The sequence below is a fragment of the Anopheles darlingi genome, chromosome 2 (assembly GCF_943734745.1).
Source record: "Anopheles darlingi chromosome 2, idAnoDarlMG_H_01, whole genome shotgun sequence".
NCBI lineage: Eukaryota > Metazoa > Arthropoda > Insecta > Diptera > Culicidae > Anopheles > Anopheles darlingi.
This window is the reverse complement of record NC_064874.1, coordinates 47,689,979-47,711,839: the sequence shown is the minus strand read 5'-3', so window position 1 is coordinate 47,711,839 and position 21,861 is coordinate 47,689,979. Positions and strand designations below refer to the sequence as shown.

Genomic DNA, 21,861 nt, shown 5'->3' with positions numbered 1-21,861 from the left:
TTGCACCTTGCACCATATGTCTTTTCGGCGATTTTTGATACGATTTTTCTTTTATTATCAATCAATACCATAACTAAGTGGAATAAATACCGGGTAGCAGCAAATGTGGGCAGCCAAAGACTGGGGCCACGAAAACCGGTGCCACATTATGTCGGCCAATCATATCGCACTGCTTTGATCATACTCAGCTCAGCTTCCACGCAGATTTTCGACTAGCTTACTCGGCGAATGGATCCAATTTGCTATCATAATCGACCTCTTCTTCGTCGTCGAACGGATTAGTGCCGACCGGAGCCGGCGCCGCATTGACGACGGGACGTTTGACCTGCCTCGCAGGTAGGACCGGATCCTCATTGAATGGGTCTTTGGTACTGTCGTACTGTGACGATTGCTGCTGATCATCCTCTTCAAAGGGATTTTTCAGTACGGCCACAGCGGCACCACTTTTCCCAGTGGCAGGTGTATTAAACGATTTGCTGGTTGACGAAGGCACCGGAAAGGACGACCTTGGTTTGGGACTACCGTATGGCGATGCAACCTTAGAATTGCGCTCATCGCGTAGCTTCATTTGTTGCTGAGCCATGGTCACCGTTTGCTGCTGACGTTGCTGTCGCAGTCGCTCCTGTTCCTCTAGCCGAAGCCGCAACTGAGTTTCCTGGGCATCCAACCGCGTCGATCGGTTCTCCTCCTGTCGTAATCTAGCTTCCGCACCGGCGCCATAGTTCGCTGCGATCACGCCTCCTCTAACGTCACCGGTAATTGGACCTGCAGAGGTTTGCGGAACAGCCGTTTTCGATATGTTCGCTGTCGGACCGGCCGTTATCTGCTGCTGCTGCGTGGACACAGGTTTTGCCTACAAAAGAGTTGAATGGAAACCATTAGTAACGATCTCGAATGACCGCCACTACCAGTGTTGTACCTGCTGCGCTGCACTTTGATCAGCTCCAGCACTTTCCTCCTCATAAAGGACGAGTTTATTGAAAAGGCCACGACCGAAATAATCGGCTACCACGGCGAACGGATCCGAGGAACGTTCGAGCATGTTGTGGAACTGTTCATGCTGATCACGAGCTTCGCTCTGCGCTCGCAGTGCCTCGATCTGCTGCATGTTATTTTTGTTGCACACCGGGCAATCCCGCTCGGTTTCCGAGTATCCCCGAATGCAGCTTCAAATGATAAACAGACCACATTAGACATTGACCGCAATTTATGGGGTGGGTTTTCATTAAGAAACTTACTCTTGATGATAGGAATGTTTGCACAGGAAAAACAGAGCCGGCATGAGCAACGTTTGCTTGCAGGCATCGCATGTTGTGTTCTGAAACTCTACGTTGCCTTCCTGCAGGTGCTTGATGTGCAGTTTGATGGCAATCGATTTTTCACTGTACGTACGGGCCAGCTCCTCCTCACTACGTATCGTGTCCTGTTCCTTCTGAAAGATCTGCGCAAAATACTCCTTCACCGAGGCAAACGTTGGCCCATTCTCGAACGCCAAACAGTCCAACACCTGTAGTGGTGCTTGTAAGCGCTTCTGAGCTGTAACAGACCGAGGGATAATCAGCATAAATTAAATAGGAGTACATGCAAAGAAGAGAGAAACTCTAAGTAGAAACTTACATATAACCTGTAGCACCTGGGTGAAGACATGCGGTGGTGCTTCGCTATCATTCTTCAATCCATTCAACGCCTGCAGCCACAGCGAGCTATCGGTTTGACCGAGGCGACGACAGCAAGCAAGCAGGTTATCGTACTGCCGATGCTGCAGATAGTGACGCAATATCAAATGGTAAAGCTTATCTTCCTCGAACAGATACATTACACCGGGCCAGAATTCTTGTATCCTGCACTGAGCCAACGCGTGCATCCGATCGTATCGCTCCGTGTTGTACTTCAGCAGATCGAGTAGCTTCTCTTCGACACCCGGTATCGTACGCCAGCAGTACAGGTAATGCTCGATCAGCGTGTTGTACACAGACTGGTTGCTAGAGGGTACGAAGCGCACCAAATGCTCGAGGAAGTCAATCAACTGCTCTGTGTCGGTGAACAGATGGATGAAGTCCTCCGGATTGCAGCGATCGTTATGCCCCGCTTGCTCACTTTGCTGCAAGTTTAGGTTGGCTAACAGTTCACCAACATTTAGCATTGCCGCCTCAACACTCGAATCCTCGTTATCGATAGCGTCCTCTTCCGTCGACTGATCGACCGTTTCGGTGCACAACTTTTTCAGTAGCGCAATCGTTCGTGTGGGACAGTTGGCCATCAGCAATGGGCCGTACTTCTTCAGAATACGCTTCGAATCACGGTGAGCCAGCGTTTCGAGATACCGGAGGGCTTCTTCAAACTGCTGCGTATCTTCCGTCAAAATGCTCAAGCAGGCGTCGTGCTTGCGATTAGTCTTGGCCAGCTGCAACGCCTCCTCGACGTACGACGCATCGCGACACACTTTGATCGCCACATCGACATCGAACAGATTGCACTTTCGATCGTTTTTCAGAAATTCCTTCAACTGGGCCGTACGATCGAGACGTGTGAAGCAGTTCAGCAGAAGCGTCGTATGGTCAGCCGTTGCCTCGCCCTGTTCGTGCATCGTCTGCAGATAGTCGGTTAAAAAGTGTATATGCCGGGCATCCAGAAAGCGCTGTATCACGTACGATGGTTCCAGATAGCCAATCGTTTTAGCGTATTGCTCCACCGCTCGACCGTAGTCGCCCTTGTTGTACAAGTGATCACCGTATTGCTTGAAGATCCCGGCCAATCCTTCCGCGTCGTACTGATTGCACTTTGCAATGCGCACCGCAATATCGTACAGGTTCTTCTTGAACAGCATATTTAGCTTACTCTGTAGATCTTTTTCGTCCAAATGAAACACCTGTTTGTTCTCCGTCAGTATGTAGCACGTACCGAACTCGGTCAGCACGGCTTTAATCTCCTCGATTGGGCTCGTAAAGACGATGAATTTGTTCTGTATATCAATCACGGTCAAAGTGTAGCCTTCCGGCGTACGGGGGTTCCGCATCACTACGAGCAGATGGGACCGATACCAGTGCAGCAACGTTTTCTGACCCTCCAAGGCATAGCACGGCCCCCGTCCATCGGAGGTGTAGCAGTACACAGCATCTTCCAGTCCGACCATAAAGTATCCCTCATTATGGCCCGTCTGCAATGCACAGCAACCTACGGGTTTCTTCATGCTTCCCAGCACCACCCGCACTTCCTTGTCTCGGCTGTGCAGATTGTACAGATAGATGCCGGAGTTCGAACAGACAAACATCTGGGTATGCTTGTGGCAGTGCTTGAACGCGATCCCAACGATAGCACTAGAGCCGGCCGTTAGTTGTTTGAGGGTTTTCGAACGATCACGGCTGATGTCCCCGCGGTACAGTGATATGTTGCCGTCGGCAAACCCGATCGCCATAAATTGGCCACCCTCGGAGACGGCCAGCGCCGTCGGAGCGGATTCCGCGGTTCGGACGGTGCGCAAACATTGCGCCCCCGTTACGGCGGATAGTTTCGAAAGATTCCAGACTTTAAACGAGGAACCATTCCCCTCCTGGCTCACCGTAACGAGCAGATTGTTCTGCTTGGAGATGTCGCACAGCAGAATCGAACCATCGTGGCCCTTGAAGCTGATCACTTCCCACGTACGGCTGAAGGTGTGAATGAATCCGGCCGAATCACACACTACGATCAACGTGTTCCCGTTCGCGGTGGCCGTTATCTTGGCCTCTTGCAACGCCTCCGCTACCTTCTCCTTATCGACTCCCTTGCGGAGGTCGAAAAAGTTAAACTTACGCCACTGAAATGCACCGGAAGGAGGGCGGAAATCGTTATCTTGCGTCCACCCAAAGGGGTCTCCCTTACCTCAAATATAGCCATTCCAGCTTCGGTGCTGAATCGTTCGTCGCGAGCTGCCCAATCTGTTCTCTACGAGGGCGTTTTCTCCGGCTATATTTCGCTACGAGTCATTTAAGGATACCGAGCCGATTGTTTTGGTAGGAGGATGAGCAATTTTCTCGCGGCAGGTCCGCACGCGGTCATGGATTATTCGAAATAGTTTGAAATAATTTTTGGTATATTTATAGAAGAATATTCGAATGAAATCACTTTTATACACTTTAAGATTTTCGGTCAAAAAAACCAATACCCCATTGCAGAAAGGTATGGAACCGGGTCGCTTAACGCTTATGCGACCCACCGCAGAGCAATTTCGGGTCGCTTAAAAGATGCTGCCACACGGGGCGAAAATTTGCGCGCAAATTTGCACATTAATGCCAAAATGTTTTCGCTTCGTGTGGCAGGGGTAAAAACCCGAAAATTTATGCCGAAATGTCAAACGTATTGTTTTCATCTGTGTTTTGGCCGCTGAAGTTGATTTCCGAATAAATTTTGCAGTTTTTAACGATTTTGTTGCTGTTGCTGTTATATTTATATTAAAAATGCAAAAACAACACGAAAAGAACCTACATTTTCGTAAATAAAGCGTTCGATAGCGTCAAGGGTTCAGCGAAAAAGTCCGCGGACGTATAAAAGTTTGACAGCGTGTAAGGGTTAAGCGAAACCGTTTTGGCATTAATTTTTTCGTTTGCGCTAGGGTTTTCGCCCCGTCTGGCACCGCCTAAACAATAAGCGACCCGGTTCCATACATTTTGTTAATGGGGCGGGGAGGTCGCTAAGTCTTGGAACAGGCAACATAAACAGATCAAAAGATGACAGGAATGACAATAGAAAAAAGAAAAAGAAGACGCCAAGAAAACAATCGTGAATTTAGAATCTCAACGAAGAAAACAACACCAGAAGAACACCCTTCTCTGCGAATTTCGTGCCTTTTTGTGTATATTGTTAGTGGTTTTATGCATCTGGTTGAATAACAAGTTTAAGAAACCATCACTGCTCTGCAAGATGGTTCGTGCGAGTGCGTTTTCACCGCTGTACCATCTGATAACGTTACTCACAGTAACTGCGTGTGGCCTTTGTGATGACTCCGGCAAACTCCAGCGAAAAGTAGGACGGCGGAATCCGCTGTAGCAGCAAAATGGACCCCACGGATTGCGATTAACTTGCTGTTCTCTGTTTGAACTTTGTCCCCCCACCAGCTAAGGACTACGCTAAATCCCCATTGTCCGTCCGACATATGCCAGAACGATGGACTCATTACGGTGGTGCATATTACGGCGGAATCCGATACGGACACGATTCACTATGTTTGGGATTTCACGGGCAAACCTACCGTTATGGTGGCGCTGACCGGAAAGCGCGCCGAGCTACACATTCACTGGAACGAATTTTTGGAGAATCGGCCAAACTCGGTCAATTTCACCGAGCAGCCGCAGTACACGTTCATGGCAGTTATCAATCGGGTACGTATGCAGCTTCCTGCAGCACAGGCAATGTGGGCGTTCTGTGATGATTCATCCATTGACCCTTTCTTTTGTTCGATTAGATTTTCCAGTACGACGACACTGACGACCGAGCGATACTGGATGCGGGCTCGAACGTATCCGTCTATGATCCGCACAACTTTCAATGGAATCGTACCCTGCTATGGTCGAACGAACAGGATGCGATGCTCGCGATCAATGCTGGTAACGACTTTCTTTTCAAGGTAGGTGATCTGCCCCTACTGCGTAGGATGCTACGCTGGTGAATACCATAGTTATCGATTGAATATTTGAGTTCGAGTGGTAATTGCTACCACCATAGATGATTGAAAATCGATACGCACAAGCAAACCCTTATGGGCGTAAGGCATACTGCCGCTATCTGACTGGGACTAACGATATGCAATCAATTCAATTCACCCCCGATAGCTTAACGCGTACTCTACCAAGGATCACGGTATGGATTTTCCGCATCTGTTGCACTCTTCGAACGCTACCCAGATCGATATTGTGTTCAACAATATCACGAACCGCTTCTCCAATCCACGATTCGCCATCGAGCTAGTGTTTGTCGTATCGGAGCAAAGGGTCAAGGATTCAGAGTTCCAAGTGACGAAACGCAAAACGCTAGATGACGAGCATACGCCCGGTATTTTCGAAATCATTGACGTGATGTCACCTGGCGTGTTTACCTTTTCGGCCGGGGGCTACATCGAGTACCGACCGGTATCGTACACTCACCCCGAACGGGACGTAGCAACGTCCACCGAAACACGGCAAAGCCAACCGGCGAGCATCGAATCACCGATCGCGGCTCTTAATTCAACGCTAGCGTACGCACTGTTTGGCGATGCCTTGGACCAGAAGCTCGTCCAAGGAATGAATATTTCCTTCGGTGTCAGCGAGGACGGATTCTACCGTAAAACGAACTACACCACCATGACGTTTCAGGTCGGGTACGGATTGCCGCCGGTCGAGGAATTGTCCGCGTTTGTGCTGGTTGTGGCTGGTATCGGCATCGGTATACCTTTAGCGGTGCTGGTGGCAAGTGTTATTTACGTTTGCACTAAAAAAATCCGCAATCGCCGCGATCGATACCAGTCGGAACGACTCTAGAAACCATTCCGTCTCTGTAGAGCATGGTTTGTGCTGGCCAAGTGCTCCTCGGGTGTACCACGCCACTGACGGTGATGATCTCTTTGCCTTCTTGTAGATAAACCGAGGAATGTGACTCTCTTCCTTGTGGATAGATGTAAGCGCGCACACACACACATACACGAGAAGATTACTTCTTCGTCACACTGGTTTGTTGCCTCGATTGAAAAGCAATCGCACTATTAGAATGAAATATATGGGCAGGCGGCAATGTTGATGAAATAAATTTGTTTAGTTTTGTAGTAAATTCGCAGTCAGAGTTCTTTCCTGTTACGAAAAACGAATATGCTGATTGGTATATTTATTGGAAAATGATTCACCATGTCAACTCCGGTGTCTGATTATAGATGGAAATGCTCGTAAGTGCACCCTCAGCTTCTGCAAACACACCGATACCATTTCCGTTGATGCTATCAATTTGAAAAATATGTCTATTATCACACATTCGGCCCACTTACATCCTGGATGATCTGCACCTTTTCGGCTAGTTATCGTATCAATAAAAACGAGAGATTTTAGTTTAATTGAGACATTCCGCGGAAGCAACGGTCCGCATAAGGTGAGTACGCGACAACCAATAATCAACCAGAGCCCGTTGAAACGATTAATCGGAAAAGCGATGTCATCATTCCGTTGGTTAGCCCTACTCCTCGTAACAGTACTCTTTGGGCGAGGTGCCAGTGTAAGTACCATTGAATCGATCGATTTGCAAATAAGACCCCTCTCTTGTTTATTTGTTCACTATTCCAGAAATCGACCATGGAGCAAATGGCAAAGACCAGTGCTATGATGCGTTCCGTTTGCATAGGCAAATATAAGGCCAGCGTGGATCTGGTAGATGGACTCAGCAATGGTCAATTCGTCGACGTGAAGGAACTCAAGTGCTATGCGAACTGCGTTCTGGAAATGATGCAAGCGGTAAGTAACACTGACCAAAGACGCGAGGTTTTGAGAAACTCCATAAACAGCTATGTGTGTTCGTGTCCATGTTGATTAGATGAAGAAAGGAAAAGTAAATGCCGACAGTGCAATTAAGCAGATTGAATTGCTCATGCCGACAGAGATCGCCGATCCAACGATAATGGCATTTGATCTTTGCCGTGATTCGGGTATGTGTTCTCTCTACCATTAGCATACCAAGTTTTTTTAAGCGATCGAACTGCATGTGAATTCCAGCAAACGGCATCAAGAACCACTGTGATGCTGCCTACGTTTTGCTGCAGTGTCTGCATAAAAACAATCCCAAGTATTTCTTTGCCTAATGCCAGCTTTAGTCGCACTGCGGTCAGATTCAACCATAAGAGACAAATATCTGCCACTAAGGATATTAAAAAGACAAGACCAAAAGTTGAGAAAACATTACAATCGTTTATTCTCGCGTATTTGCATTGCAAAACTGAAAGAATATTTATCTTTACTTACAATTTGTAACATTTATATTTCGCTACCCCCTGCTGAAAATAAGCAGACTCATGCTGGTGCTTTTAACGACCAAATCTTCTTCACGCATCCCCCAATACCGATGTCGTTGTAAATGAAACGCAGTAAACCTCCGAGAGTAACCGCTGATAGAATGAGTAGCAGTCCATGTGCCAATTTCGGTACAAAGTTACCAAAGAGAATCGGCCTCACATAATCCGTCACGATAGCTTCCAGTCCCCAGTGCTGGTGCATCACGATGCTGATGGCCATTGCTGTATCCGTGGCTAATGAAGGGTACGATAATCCTATCGGAATGATACCAAGGAGGGCTACCGAAAGGATTCGTTCCACTTTCCATAGAGCCGCATGACCTCCGCTAGAACTGGTTGTATGATGTACCGGTGATGCGGTGAACTGGCGTACTGCTGTTGTAAACACTGGGATACAACACGAATTCGTCTTTTTGGGTAGTAATCCAACGGATTTAAACACTCCTAGTGGTGCTGCTGCTGTTGTTACGGAGCTTGCACTCGTTTTTATCAACGGAGGTACCAACGTTGGTTTAAACAAGGGCGAACGAAAGACGTACATCGCCATTTTCACACACGTCTGTGTTAAATGAAAGCGAAGCAAAAAGTGTGGAAGGACCATCGTGCCGTCTAACCTGTTATATAGCACTGGTTACTTCGATGCGCACAACGAGCAACACGTGCATAAGAAACTGTTTTAATCAAATTTGCATTAGTTATTCTGGTAGTGCAAGTAGGTAAGTTGGATTGACTATAAATATAAAATCAATTTCGGGGACGTCGTTTGAAGTACGTTGGTTTAGAATTTATGGAAAAACAAAAGTTGGATTATTTTCATAGAAGCAGCGAACCAGCATTAAAGAGGCATCACAGTGATCCCTGATGTCCCTAGCTGAGTGTGATAAAAAATCAACCATTATTACCGGCAAAATTATCGACCTTCTCAAAATACTGATTTAGTTCTCACCAACCTCTTTGCACGCCGCCAGTGCTAGTAAAGCATCCTGTTTTAATTTGTCAGGGAGCATCGTCTGCAGCCTTTTCCTTTTCGTTTGCCTTTTCGTGCGAGCTGCAGTATGTCCAGCAAGCAGGTAGGTAACATTTAAATTCCTTCGTTTCCGCAAAAATTCCTTTACTGGCTGTATTAGCATCAACTGTGATTTAAGGATTGAATAGTATTTTTCTTTTTAATAATAAATTAAATAATTCTCGTTTTTTATACGCGAAGATACCATCTGTAACACCAGAATGCTTCTTGCCGGAACGTGATGGAACAAAAGAACACGGCAACAGCGTCATGGTGATACCGTGGTGAAGAGGGAGTTGGAATAATTACATGAATAGACATAATTTCTACAACTATAAAATTGCCAAGAATCCCATGGCAGTGAATTTATAACACAAATTAATTTTAAATGAAGAGAAGGTCACGTCGGCATAACGATCCAAAATGTCGCGATACCCCTTCGTTTCCAACTTACTCTTTGTACCTGGAATTTAATACCGACGGCCTGAAATTATCATATTGATCGTTATCTCTTCACCTTGATTCAGACGCCAGATCGCAAGAGTACACTCAATCGCAAAGCATTCAATTTTTAATAAAACTTGTAGTGAAGATCCACTTCTCCGGCTTTTGAATAGTTATCGCTCTGACAAGATTGCTTGAAGAGAGGAGAACCAACTGTTGCGCATTCCGCATTTATGAACTCGGTAATCCAGCCGGCCACTGGTACGAAGTAATTGACCCACGTGGGGCTATCCTGACTATCCTTCAATAAAAAAAACACAGAGAGTCGAACGGTGACGTGTGGAATCACTATAGTGGCTACCGGTCTTCGCGAGGTAAGGCCACATCATCGGCACCGGGTTTATCGGCACCAATAACTGCCTCGCCAACCGGCTATAATTTTAAAGCAACATCAATAAATGATGATTGGGTGCTCCGTTGATTGCGGATCAAGGATCAAAGCTATCAACACAACATGAAAACAGCGCCTCGAACGCCCTTCCTGGCTATAGAACTCAACTGGCTTCTGCCAATTACATTCTTCTGTATATCAGTGCATCATAAATTGCAGGTAATCATGATGGTAACGGTATACAAATATCCGCAGAATATCTACATGTTGTTATCGATTACCCTCAGACAGAGTCCTATAAATGTAGACCTAGCGTGGCGACCTTTCTGTATGTGGAAAGACACGTTAACAGTTACCTCGCGAATATGATCCCGTTAACAGATCTGGTTATCGAAGAGGATATCTCACCGATACCTACACTCATGGTCTTGATACGGTTCATCATTGTCAAGTACTACACAAGGTATTACAGCTTCTGCAGCATCGGACAGGACTTCCTGACCGACGTAAGCATGGCACGTATAAAACTAGATGCCACAGGATCGGATTTGAGCTACCGCCGTTTGCAGCTCGCCATCGATAATGGCTGCCAGGCCTTTGTAGTGGATGAACCGGGTATACTATGGTTTCTGGATCAGTATGTTCCGGCGCACCACAGCTCACAGCAACGATCGAAGGACAAAAGTGTGCTGTTCTTAGTAACGAAGAGCAACAGTGTTACCATGCTAAAGCTTATTTCTCAACATGTGTCCCTGAGAGGTACTCCACTTGCTTATACAGTGTTTGGAACCAAGGTATAACGAAATTGATCGATTCATTTCTGATTCTAGACATCCTTAACGTCCTAATAATCGTGTACAATGCTGAGAATTTACGTCCGGATCGGTTGTACACCACACTTATCTCCTTCGCGGGAGTACAGCAAGCCAATCTGAATCATCGGACATCACTCCAGATCATCAGGGTCGATTGGAAGAACTGGAAAACAACTCAATTTTTTCCCGACAAATTGGCTGATCTTCAGGGATTCGTGCTGCGATCAGGTGTATTCAACTATTTGCCTTTCTCCTTTTATGAGCGTATGGTAGGTATCCCAATATGTGATGCTATCTATGGTTGGTGTGCTTATCGGTATTTCTGTTAGGATCCGGGCTTGGGCAATGCATACGATCCAGCTACAGGAGAACGTTCTATTTGGTTGGATGGTACAGAGTTTAGACTTTTGGTATCCTTCTGCGATCGGCGAAACTGTAACATTCTCGCCTTTACCGAAGATGAGGATGAATTGGGCATAGTTTACGCAAATGGCAGTGGAAACGGTGTATTGGGAGGCGTAGCGGAGCGTCGTATAGATTTGGCCCTCGGGGCCGTATATTATTGGCTAGGACCATACAACTTCACTGATTATACGATGAGCATAAGCCGTTCGGGAGTAACGCTGCTAGCACCTAGACCTCATATGCTCCCGTTTTGGTATACTCCCTTTCTCTCGTTCTCCGGTGTACTCTGGGTGGTTGTACTTTGCACCTTATTTGCGGGTATCGGTGCTGCTTGGTATATCGGATACTTTCGGTATCGTTTGCTCACATCATGCATCGTGGAACAACAGATTCAGAACGTGGCGGAGCAGCTTTCGTTTAGTGATGCAATCCTCATGGTCGTCGGATTCTTCGTCGCACAATCCGCCTCGATCCGCACGGATTTGTGGTCGTGTGTGATACTGTTTGCGTCCCTTCTGTTGGCCGGCTTTATGGTGAGCAATTGCTACAGCGCAGGACTGGCTAGCATAATGACGGTGCCACAGTACGAACAGTCCATCGACACAGTGTTCGAGTTTGCCCAAAGCGGACTCCAATGGATTAGTCCAACAGCTATCATTTTGGAAGGAATATCTAACGCCACGGAGGTAACGACTAATAGGTGCGACCACACCACCAGAGTATAGTTATATCAAAACCAATTTTTACGATTGTTTTAGCCTCATATGAAGAAAATTGAGTCCAAATTTGTATTGGTCACGAGTGCTCGGTCGGTACACTACGCTCGTCTAGGACAGTTCGGGTTTATCATCGAACGGGCGCAGCATGGAAATTTTGCGCCGAGCAATTTCCTTGAGCGAAACACATCCACGCTGTATCAGAAGCTGCTAGACGACATGTACTATCAAAACTGTGCGGCAATTAGTACCAAAACTAACCCACTGTTGGCTAACCTGAACGACTACATACTGCGCGTGCAGCAGTCGGGCATCCTGTACTACTGGGGCAGCAAAGTCGGCATGCGATACCTACCGGCGGACGTGTTCCGTAACATCGAAAATGCACGGCAACATCATCACCTCGGCGATGGAGCGATTCGCCTCCAAATTGGTCATTTTATTGGAGCATTTTTCATTCTAGGTTACGGTTTGCTCTGTGCCGGGTTCATCTTTCTGTTGGAAGTCTGGGGCACCGAGGTGATTAGCCGTTTGAAGCGGAAGGTACGGTCGATAGGTTTCTAGTAAGGGTATCATACCAGCAACTACTCTTAGAAAGATCTTATATGGTTACACATTCATGCAGCGGAAGGACCACCGTCAACCAATTAATGCTTAATACTCTAGTCATTATCTTGAGGAAAACGAACATTTTCCAAATATCACCTGTCCTCACTGTAACACGTCCTATCTATGTCATGCACTAAGACTATTCAGCTTAAGCAAGCTCTTTAACAATCGACTGTTGGCGCGCGCAATGTTTGATTGATTACTGAGGATGAATGGTGATTAAGCTCTTTAAATCCGTTTCCTTACACCCATGGTACCAGGCGCCGGGTTATAATTAATTTTAATAATAGCGCTGGGCAAATTGATTTCTTTATTGCTGCATTCTACTTAACTCATCTTAAACGCTCAAGTGCGATGAATGCATTCTTAAGTAGTAATTAAAACGTGCGCTTGCAACGATGTGTCCCAGCTGATGATATCTTAATTCTTGCCGTTTAGTCGATTGATATCTGTAAGACCAGTCCGTAGAATGCTCTGTTGATGATGATGACGCACTTTCATTGTGCTAGTAATGAAAGTAATGAAATAATACAAATAATAGATTTTTTTGTCTCTTGTCTCAGAACATTGAGCGAATAACATACGTTTCACCTCCTTTTTTTCTATTTTTGCATTAAGATAGTGTATTTATATGGGCATTTTGCGAATCACAAAAATGTATCATTGGACAACGACCGCAAACTGAGGAATCACGTTCGGATTCTGGTTATCAAACTATAGGCCACATATCGGATACAAATCTATACATAGGTTGAGCGGCATGTATTGCCACTTTTGAGATACAGTTGTACTACTGTGTCCAAAAAGTAAGTAAATGGATATCTTCAATTTTGTATTTTTTGAAGATTGTCAGCACTGTTATTGATAACCATGACAAGTTTCACGTCAACATATTCACTACTGTTTGTAATACGTATTATTTTGTGCACTGCCAAAAAAGCATTCTTCGATTTTCGCCATGTCGACTGTTTTTAAGCAAAGAATTTCTTTTAAAAGCCGTGGCCACACGGGGCGAAAATTTGCGCGCAAATTTGCACATTAATGCCAAAATGTTTTCGCTTCGTGTGGCAGGGGTAAAAACCCGAAAATTTATGCCGAAATGTCAAACGTATTGTTTTCATCTGTGTTTTGGCCGCTGAAGTTGATTTCCGAATAAATTTTGCAGTTTTTAACGATATTGTTGCTGTTGCTGTTATATTTATATTAAAAATGCAAAAACAATACGAAAAGAACCTACATTTTCGTAAATAAAGCGTTCGATAGCGTCAAGGGTTCAGCGAAAAAGTCCGCGGACGTATAAAAGTTTGACAGCGTGTAAGGGTTAAGCGAAACCGTTTTGGCATTAATTTTTTCGTTTGCGCTAGAGTTTTCGCCCCGTGTGGCCACGGCTAAAAACATTTTCTCTGTTGCGGATACAACAATGCCAATGGTACAGAAAGTCTTTGGTGACAATACTATGTCAAAAAAATTATTTACAGGTGGAGAATAGATTTCCAGGAGAGTCGGGAACGTTTTTGAAGAGGAAGAACGCTCTGGACGACCACCAACGTCAATCGATGCAGCTCATCCCTAAAAGTTTGGTGGTTTGGTGTTGGAAAACCGTCGATTAACAACAAGCGACTTTGTTGATGATATTGGCATATCAAACATATCCGCTAATTACATTTGGAAGAATGTCTTTCATCTCAAGCGCGTCGATCACGATAATGCACCATCTAACACTGCGTTGGTTTTCTGTGACTTTTTCACCAAAATTTTCACTCATATCGTTCCAATAAAACCGTATGCGTCTGATTTGATTACATTTGGCTTCTAGCTAATAGACAAGCCCAAAATTTCGTTCCTGAGACACTGTTTTGACACGATAGAGCAGATTCAAGCCGCTGCGAAAATGGTGCCGAAGGCCATTCCTAAAGAAGACTTTTTCACGTGTTTCTAAAACTGGAAAATTCATCGGCACAATGCACTTCTTGTGTCTAGGAGGGATTACTTTGATGAAAAAAAAAATTTGTGCAAGAAAAATTAAGGAATTTTCAAAATAAATCTAATGTTACCTTATTTTTTGGACACAGTAGTATTGTTCCATTTGCTTTAGCAAACTACTTAATTTTCAGCACTTAGTGGTTTTCATCACCAATTTTTCTAATTCTTTCGCCCTCAAGGATCAAAGCCGGGTACCTTTACGACTTCCTGTGTGGTGCTGGCAGTGGAAATAGCGTTCGAAATGCATAACCCAGCACCCGGAACACTTTTCCTACCATAGCTCACCTCACAATCGGATCGCGGACCGTAAATAGTAGCGTATGGCTGGTAGCTGGCATTAAAATTGTGTCGGTCCTCCTTTGCACCCGCCCTTCGGTACGTTTTCCGGTGCTCACCAACAGCGGTTATTTGCGTCATTTCTCGCGTGTGCTTTCATCTTTTTAACACTATCGTTGTCCTTCTCGTCGTCATCATTTTTACCGTCAGTACGGTTGTGAGAATGCTCGTGTCCATTTAGCGAAGAATATTAAAAAAATAAGGCCGTAAACATCATCGATTATTCGAGTTTTTGTATTTCAAGAATGAAAGAAAACTCATGATATCCAACAAGCAGTTAAGGTAACATTTAAATTCCTTGGTTTCCGCGAAGATTCCTTTACTAGTAGTATTAGCATCAACTGCGATTAAAGGATGGAGTAGTATTCATCTTTTTCATAATATATGAAATGATTATCGATTTCTTATACGCGAAGATACCATCTGTGACTCCAGGATGCTTCGATTGCCAAACTTGCCGGAACGTGATGGCCGTGTTCTGCAATTGCGTCATGGTGATACCCTGTTAAATGGGAGAAGTTGGAATAATTACATGAATGGACATTATTTCTGCAATTATAAAATTGCCAAGAATCCCATGGTAGTGCATTTATAATACAAATTAATTTTAAATGAAGAGAAGGTCACGTCGGCATAACGATCCAAAATGTCGTGATACCCCTTCGGTTCGTACTTACTCTTTGTACCTGGAATTTAATATCGTCGGCCTGAAATTACGATGATTATTATACCTTCACCTTGATCCAGACGCTGGATCGCAAGAATACGAATATCTCAATCGCAAAGCATTCAAGAGGGCTTAAATCCTTAATAAACCTACTAATAATGATCGATTTCCCCGGCTTATGGATAGTAATCTCTCCGACTAGATTGCTTGAAGGCAGAAAACTTTTGCGCACTCCGCATCCAGGATCTCGGCATCCAGGAAGCCGACCAGTCTGGCATTGTATGAAGTGGTTGACCCACGTGAGGCTCTCATGACGGTGACGCGTGGAATCACAATAGTGACCACCGGTCTTCGCGAGGTAAGGCCACATCATTGTTAATTTATCGGAACCAATAATTGCCTCGCCATCCAGTTACAATTTCAAAACAACATCAATAAATGATGATAGCGTGCTCCAATGACTGCGGATCAACGATCAAAGCTGGCGCCATAACATAAAAACAGCGCCTCGAACGCCTTTCTGAACCGCTATATCTGATATCATATCTGTGCATCATTATTCCAGGTAATCATGATGGTAGCGGAATACAAATATCCGCAGAATGCAGAATCTACATGATGTCATCGATTATCCTCAGACAGAGTCCTATAAATGTAGACCTGACGAGGCGACCTTTCTGTATGTGGAAAGCCACGTTAACAGTTACCTCGCGAATATGATCCCGTTAACAGATCTGGTTATCGAAGAGGATATATCACCTACACTCAGTGTCTTGATACGGTTCATTATTGTCAAGTACTACACAAGGTATTACAGCTTCTGCAGCATCGGACATGACTTCTTGACCGACGTAACTATGGCACGTATAAAACTAGATGCCACAGGATCGGATTTGAGCTACCGCCGTTTACAGCTGGCCATCGATAACGGCTGCCAGGCCTTTGTAGTGGATGAACCGGGTATACTATGGTTTCTGGATCAGTATGTTCCGGCGCACCACAGCTCACAGCAACGATCAATGGACAAAAGTGTGCTGCTCCTAGTAACGAAGAGCAACAGTGTTACCATGCTAAAGCTTATTTCTCAACATGTGTCCCTGAGAGGTATTCCAGATGCTTACTTGGCAGCGTTTCTGGAATACAACCAAGACATAACGATATTGATCGATTCATTTCTGATTCTAGACATCCTTAATGTCCTAATAATCGCGTACAATGCTGAGAATTTACGTCCGGATCGGTTGTACACCACACTTATCTCCTTCGCGGGAGTACAGCAAGCCAATCTGAATCATCGGACATCACTCCGGAACATCAGGGTCGATTGGAAGAACTGGAAAACAACTCAATTTTTTCCCGACAAATTGGCTGATCTTCAGGGATTCGTATTGCGATTAGGTGCATTCAATTTTCTGCCTTACTCATTTTATGAGCGTATGGTAGGTGTTCCCAACATTTGATGCTATCTATGGTTGGTGTGCTCATCTGTACTTTTTCTAGGACCCGGGCTTGGGCAATGCATACGATTCAGATACAGGAGAACGTTCTATTTGGTTGGACGGTACTGATCTGAGGCTTTTGGTATCCTTCTGCGATCGGCGAAACTGTAACATTCTCGTCTTTACCGAAGATGAGGACGAGTGGGGTACAGTTTACGCAAATGGCAGTGGAAACGGAGCAATGGGAGGTGTAGCAGAGCGTCGTACAGATCTGGCCCTCGGATCCATATGTTACTGGCTAGGACCATACAACTTCACTGATTATACGATGAGCATTAGCGGTTCGGGAGTAACGCTGCTAGTACCAAGACCTCATATGCTCCCGTTTTGGTATACTCCTTTTCTCTCGTTCTCCGGTGTACTCTGGGTGGCTGTACTTTGCACCTTATTTGCCGGCATCGGTGCTGCTTGGTATATCGGATACTTCCGATATCGCTTGCTCACATCATGCAACGTGGAACAACAGATTCAGAACGTGGCGGAGCAGCTTTCGTTTAGCGATGCAATCCTCATGGTCGTCGGATTCTTCGTCGCACAATCCGCCTCGATCCGCACAGATTTGTGGTCGTGTGTGATACTGTTTGCGTCCCTTCTGTTGGCCGGCTTTATGGTGAGCAATTGCTACAGCGCAGGACTGGCTAGCGTAATGACGGTGCCACAGTACGAACAATCCATCGACACAGTGATCGAGTTTGCCCAAAGCGGACTCCAATGGATTAGTCCAACAGATATCGTTTTGTATGCAATATCTAGTTCGACGGAGGTAACGACCTATCAAGCTGGACCACACCATTAGAGTATTGTTGTTTTAAAAATATTTTCGTACGACCCTTTTAGCCTCATATGAAGAAAATTGCGTCCTCCATCGTATTGGTCACGAGTGCTCGGACAATGCAGTATGCCCGCCAAGGACGGTTCGGGTTTATTATCGCACGAGCGCAGTATGGCAATTTTGCGCCGAGTCATTTCCTTGAGCGAAATACATCCAAGCTGTATCAGAAGCTGCTAGACGATATGTACTATCAAAACTGTGCGGCAATTAGCACCAAAACTAACCCACTGTTAGCTCATCTGAACGACTACATACTGCGCGTGCAGCAGTCGGGCATCCTGTACTACTGGGGCAGCATAGTCGGCATGCGATACCAACCAACGGACGTGTTCCGTAACATCGAGAATGCACGGCAACATCATCACCTCGGCGATGGAGCGATTCGTCTCCAAATTGGTCATTTTATTGGAGCATTTTTCATTCTGGGTTACGGTTTGCTCTGTGCCGGGTTTATCTTTCTGTTGGAAGTCTGGGGCACCGAGGTGATTAGCCGTTTGAAGCGGAAGGTACGGTCGATAGGTTTCTAGTAAGGGTATCATACCAGCAACTACTCTTAGAAAGATCTTATATGCTTACACATTCATGCAGCGGAAGGACCACCGTCAACCAATTAATGCTTAATACTCTAGTCATTATCTTGAGGAAAACGAACATTTTCCAAATATCACCTGTCCTCACTGTAACACGTCCTATCTATGTCATGCACTGAGACTATTCAGCTTAAGCAAGCTCTTTAACAATCGACTGTTGGCGCGCGCAATGTTTGATTGATTACTGAGGATGAATGGTGATTAAGCTCTTTAAATCCGTTTCCTTACACCCATGGTACCAGGCGCCGGGTTATAATTAATTTTAATAATAGCGCTGGGCAAATTGATTTCTTTATTGCTGCATTCTACTTAACTCATCTTAAACGCTCAAGTGCGATGAATGCATTCTTAAGTAGTAATTAAAACGTGCGCTTGCAACGATGTGTCCCAGCTGATGATATCTTAATTCTTGCCGTTTAGTCGATTGATATCTGTAAGACCAGTCCGTAGAATGCTCTGTTGATGATGATGACGCACTTTCATTGTGCTAGTAATGAAAGTAATGAAATAATACAAATAATAGATTTTTTTGTCTCTTGTCTCAGAACATTGAGCGAATAACATACGTTTCACCTCCTTTTTTTCTATTTTTGCATTAAGATAGTGTATTTATATGGGCATTTTGCGAATCACAAAAATGTATCATTGGACAACGACCGCAAACTGAGGAATCACGTTCGGATTCTGGTTATCAAACTATAGGCCACATATCGGATACAAATCTATACATAGGTTGAGCGGCATGTATTGCCACTTTTGAGATACAGTTGTACTACTGTGTCCAAAAAGTAAGTAAATGGATATCTTCAATTTTGTATTTTTTGAAGATTGTCAGCACTGTTATTGATAACCATGACAAGTTTCACGTCAACATATTCACTACTGTTTGTAATACGTATTATTTTGTGCACTGCCAAAAAAGCATTCTTCGATTTTCGCCATGTCGACTGTTTTTAAGCAAAGAATTTCTTTTAAAAACATTTTCTCTGTTGCGGATACAACAATGCCAATGGTACAGAAAGTCTTTGGTGACAATACTATGTCAAAAAAATTATTTACAGGTGGAGAATAGATTTCCAGGAGGGTCGGGAACGTTTTTGAAGAGGAAGAACGCTCTGAACGACCACCAACGTCAATCGATGCAGCTCATCCCTAAAAGTTTGGTGGTTTGGTGTTGGAAAACCGTCGATTAACAACAAGCGACTTTGTTGATGATATTGGCATATCAAACATATCCGCTAATTACATTTGGAAGAATGTCTTTCATCTCAAGCGCGTCGATCACGATAATGCACCATCTAACACTGCGTTGGTTTTCTGTGACTTTTTCACCAAAATTTTCCTCATATCGTTCCAATAAAACCGTATGCGCCTGATTTGGTTACATTTGGCTTCTAGCTATTAGACAAGCCCAAATTTTCGTTCCGGGGACACTGTTTTGACACGATAGAGCAGATTCAAGCCGATGCGAAAAAGGTGCCGAAGGCCATTCCTAAAGACGACTTTTCCACGTGTTTCTATAACTGGAAAATTCATCAGCACAATGCACTTATTGTGTCTGGGAGAGATTACTTCGAGCAAAAAAATTGACTTGAAAGAAAAATTAAGGAATTTTCAAAATAAATCTAATGTCACCTTTTTTTTTGACTCAGTAGTATTGTTCCATTTGCTTTAGAAAAAATAATCAATTTTGAGTACTTAGTTGTTTTCATTAATAACTAGCTGCCCCGACAGACTTCGTACTGTCTTTGATCGGTCGTGGGTTTATCGTAAACAGAAACTTGAAAATTTCAGTAGATATTATTTTATCTATTCCATCATTTGGTCGTATTCGATTTATCAATGAACCAAATCAATAGTTAGGTCTGTTAGTGATGTTGGAAATAGAGATGCGACGTGATTGTAAATATGAACTGGAAAGTTAAAATGATGCTTGAGTTTTAAGGCTTTGCCTTTCGGACTAAATGATGTCATTTGGGACCACGAATTTTATTTTCCCAAGTTTTTTTTTATAAAATACTTTGACTTTAGTGTTCGGTTTGCACATAGCTCGTAAAGTTCAAATGGTGGTATGGGTCAACGACATTACAATACGACACATTTGATTCATTTTTCCGGTATTCAGCCTACGATGATTTACATAGTCACATGGTAGATCATAACTAAAAGCACCGCACTTCAAATTTACTCAAACGTCGATCGATCAGATCGAGGGTCTTTCTTCTCTCTCGGACATTCTCATTCCAATCGCAAGCCGTTCCTGATAGATAGGATATGTTGGTATTGTTTTCTATTACTATTCGGTTACTGCTGCTTTATATGTTTGTGCATGCAATTCCGATCGTTTCCCATGCATAACCCGCTACGTTGAAAATCGTCAATGATAAGAGGCACGTAAATCAATAATAAAAAATTAATATAATTTTTATCAATTCAAATTCTTCACAACTGAATGAGTTTTTATAATTGTTTCATGTAAATTGACTTGTGAAACTTAAAGCAACTTCTTGATTAACTAATGACTTGATTGAACTTAAGAAATTGTTAAGAAAATTTAAACCAACAGAAGACACACCATTAAAAAATGGTAACGATTTCTGCAGCGTTGCCGATCCCATTGTTATCATTCCACCGCAGGCGTTCTCGCTCTATCTCTCTCTCTCTCTCTCTCTCTCTCTCTCTCTCTCTCTCTCTCTCTCTCTCTCTCTCTCTCTCTCTCTCCCTCTCTAGTTCTTCTATTGCTTTTATTCGCAACTATATAATTTTCCCACCCATTACTCTGCTCTGCAAGATGTACGGAATGGAGGGTGGTAGTGGTGGATAGGTGAAAGAACCAAGTAAAAGGGTTTTAAGTGAATCCAATCGATTTAGAGACCATCAAAACCTAGGAAACGATACCCATATTGCTCTAGGACGTATTTTAAGGATTGGGGTTGTATGAAGGCCCCCCCTCCCATCGTCCGATATGAACCAAATTTTGTCCCATGATTTCTCAGGTGACCATCCACAATTGTGCAAGTTTTAATGGTATTCGGTTCATAACTTGCGGAGTAATTCATGTTCATGTAATTCATTTTAACAATCAAGTGTTAGGAAAGGGCAGGAAGGAAGGTAGCGAGGGGTTTCTAACCAAGCCTATAGCACTCACCGGCCCCAAAAACCCCCACATACCAAATTTGGAGGCAATCGGTCCAGTAGTTTCGGAGTCTCCGGACATCCGGACAGACACATTCATTTTTATATATATATAGATAGTATATAGTAATTATATAGTAGAGTAGTATTTATCTTTTTCATAATATATGAAATGATTTTCGATTTTTTATACGCGAAGATACCATCTGTGACTCCAGGATGCTTCGATTACCAAATTGCCGGAACGAGATGGCCGTGTTCTGCAATTGCGTCATGGTGATACCCTGTTAAATGGGAGAAGTTGGAATAATTACATGAATGGACATTATTTCTGCAATTATAAAATTGCCAAGAATCCCATGGTAGTGCATTTATAATACAAATTAATTTTAAATGAAGAGAAGGTCACGTCGGCATAACGATCCAAA

At 44.1% G+C, this 21,861-nt stretch overlaps 4 protein-coding genes across 5 annotated transcripts; 3 read left to right on the top strand and 1 right to left on the bottom strand.

Annotated features, from left to right (window-relative positions):
* Positions 1-29: 29 nt before the first annotated feature.
* On the bottom strand, positions 30-4,154 carry LOC125958221 (vacuolar protein sorting-associated protein 11 homolog). Its single transcript, XM_049691447.1, has 5 exons — positions 3,862-4,154; positions 1,618-3,796; positions 1,239-1,536; positions 920-1,166; positions 30-853 (listed from the first exon to the last, which is right to left on the bottom strand). The coding sequence occupies exons 1-5, from the start codon at positions 3,874-3,876 to the stop codon at positions 218-220; spliced, it is 3,375 nt and encodes a 1,124-aa protein (XP_049547404.1). The 5' UTR covers positions 3,877-4,154; the 3' UTR covers positions 30-217.
* A 593-nt stretch (positions 4,155-4,747) lies between these two features.
* Positions 4,748-6,786, top strand: LOC125958500 (glycosylated lysosomal membrane protein-like). 2 transcript variants are annotated; one of them, XM_049691705.1, is made up of 5 exons: positions 4,748-5,001; positions 5,094-5,357; positions 5,441-5,602; positions 5,808-6,520; positions 6,592-6,786. In XM_049691705.1, the coding sequence occupies exons 1-4, from the start codon at positions 4,900-4,902 to the stop codon at positions 6,492-6,494; spliced, it is 1,215 nt and encodes a 404-aa protein (XP_049547662.1). In that variant the 5' UTR covers positions 4,748-4,899; the 3' UTR covers positions 6,495-6,520; positions 6,592-6,786. The 2 variants fall into 2 exon arrangements, with proteins under 2 accessions (XP_049547662.1, XP_049547661.1); XM_049691704.1 differs by having other exon boundaries at positions 5,808-6,786.
* Positions 6,787-7,083: 297 nt separating this feature from the next.
* LOC125958670 (general odorant-binding protein 72-like) lies at positions 7,084-7,844 on the top strand. Its single transcript, XM_049691716.1, has 4 exons — positions 7,084-7,092; positions 7,284-7,451; positions 7,531-7,642; positions 7,710-7,844. Exons 2-4 carry the CDS (start codon positions 7,293-7,295, stop codon positions 7,793-7,795), a joined length of 357 nt encoding a protein of 118 aa, XP_049547673.1. The 5' UTR covers positions 7,084-7,092; positions 7,284-7,292; the 3' UTR covers positions 7,796-7,844.
* A 2,227-nt stretch (positions 7,845-10,071) lies between these two features.
* On the top strand, positions 10,072-15,996 carry LOC125959271 (uncharacterized). Its single transcript, XM_049692085.1, has 6 exons — positions 10,072-10,174; positions 10,228-10,605; positions 10,677-10,930; positions 10,991-11,752; positions 11,825-12,325; positions 15,943-15,996. The coding sequence occupies exons 1-6, from the start codon at positions 10,072-10,074 to the stop codon at positions 15,994-15,996; spliced, it is 2,052 nt and encodes a 683-aa protein (XP_049548042.1).
* The last annotated feature ends 5,865 nt before the right edge of the window (positions 15,997-21,861 follow it).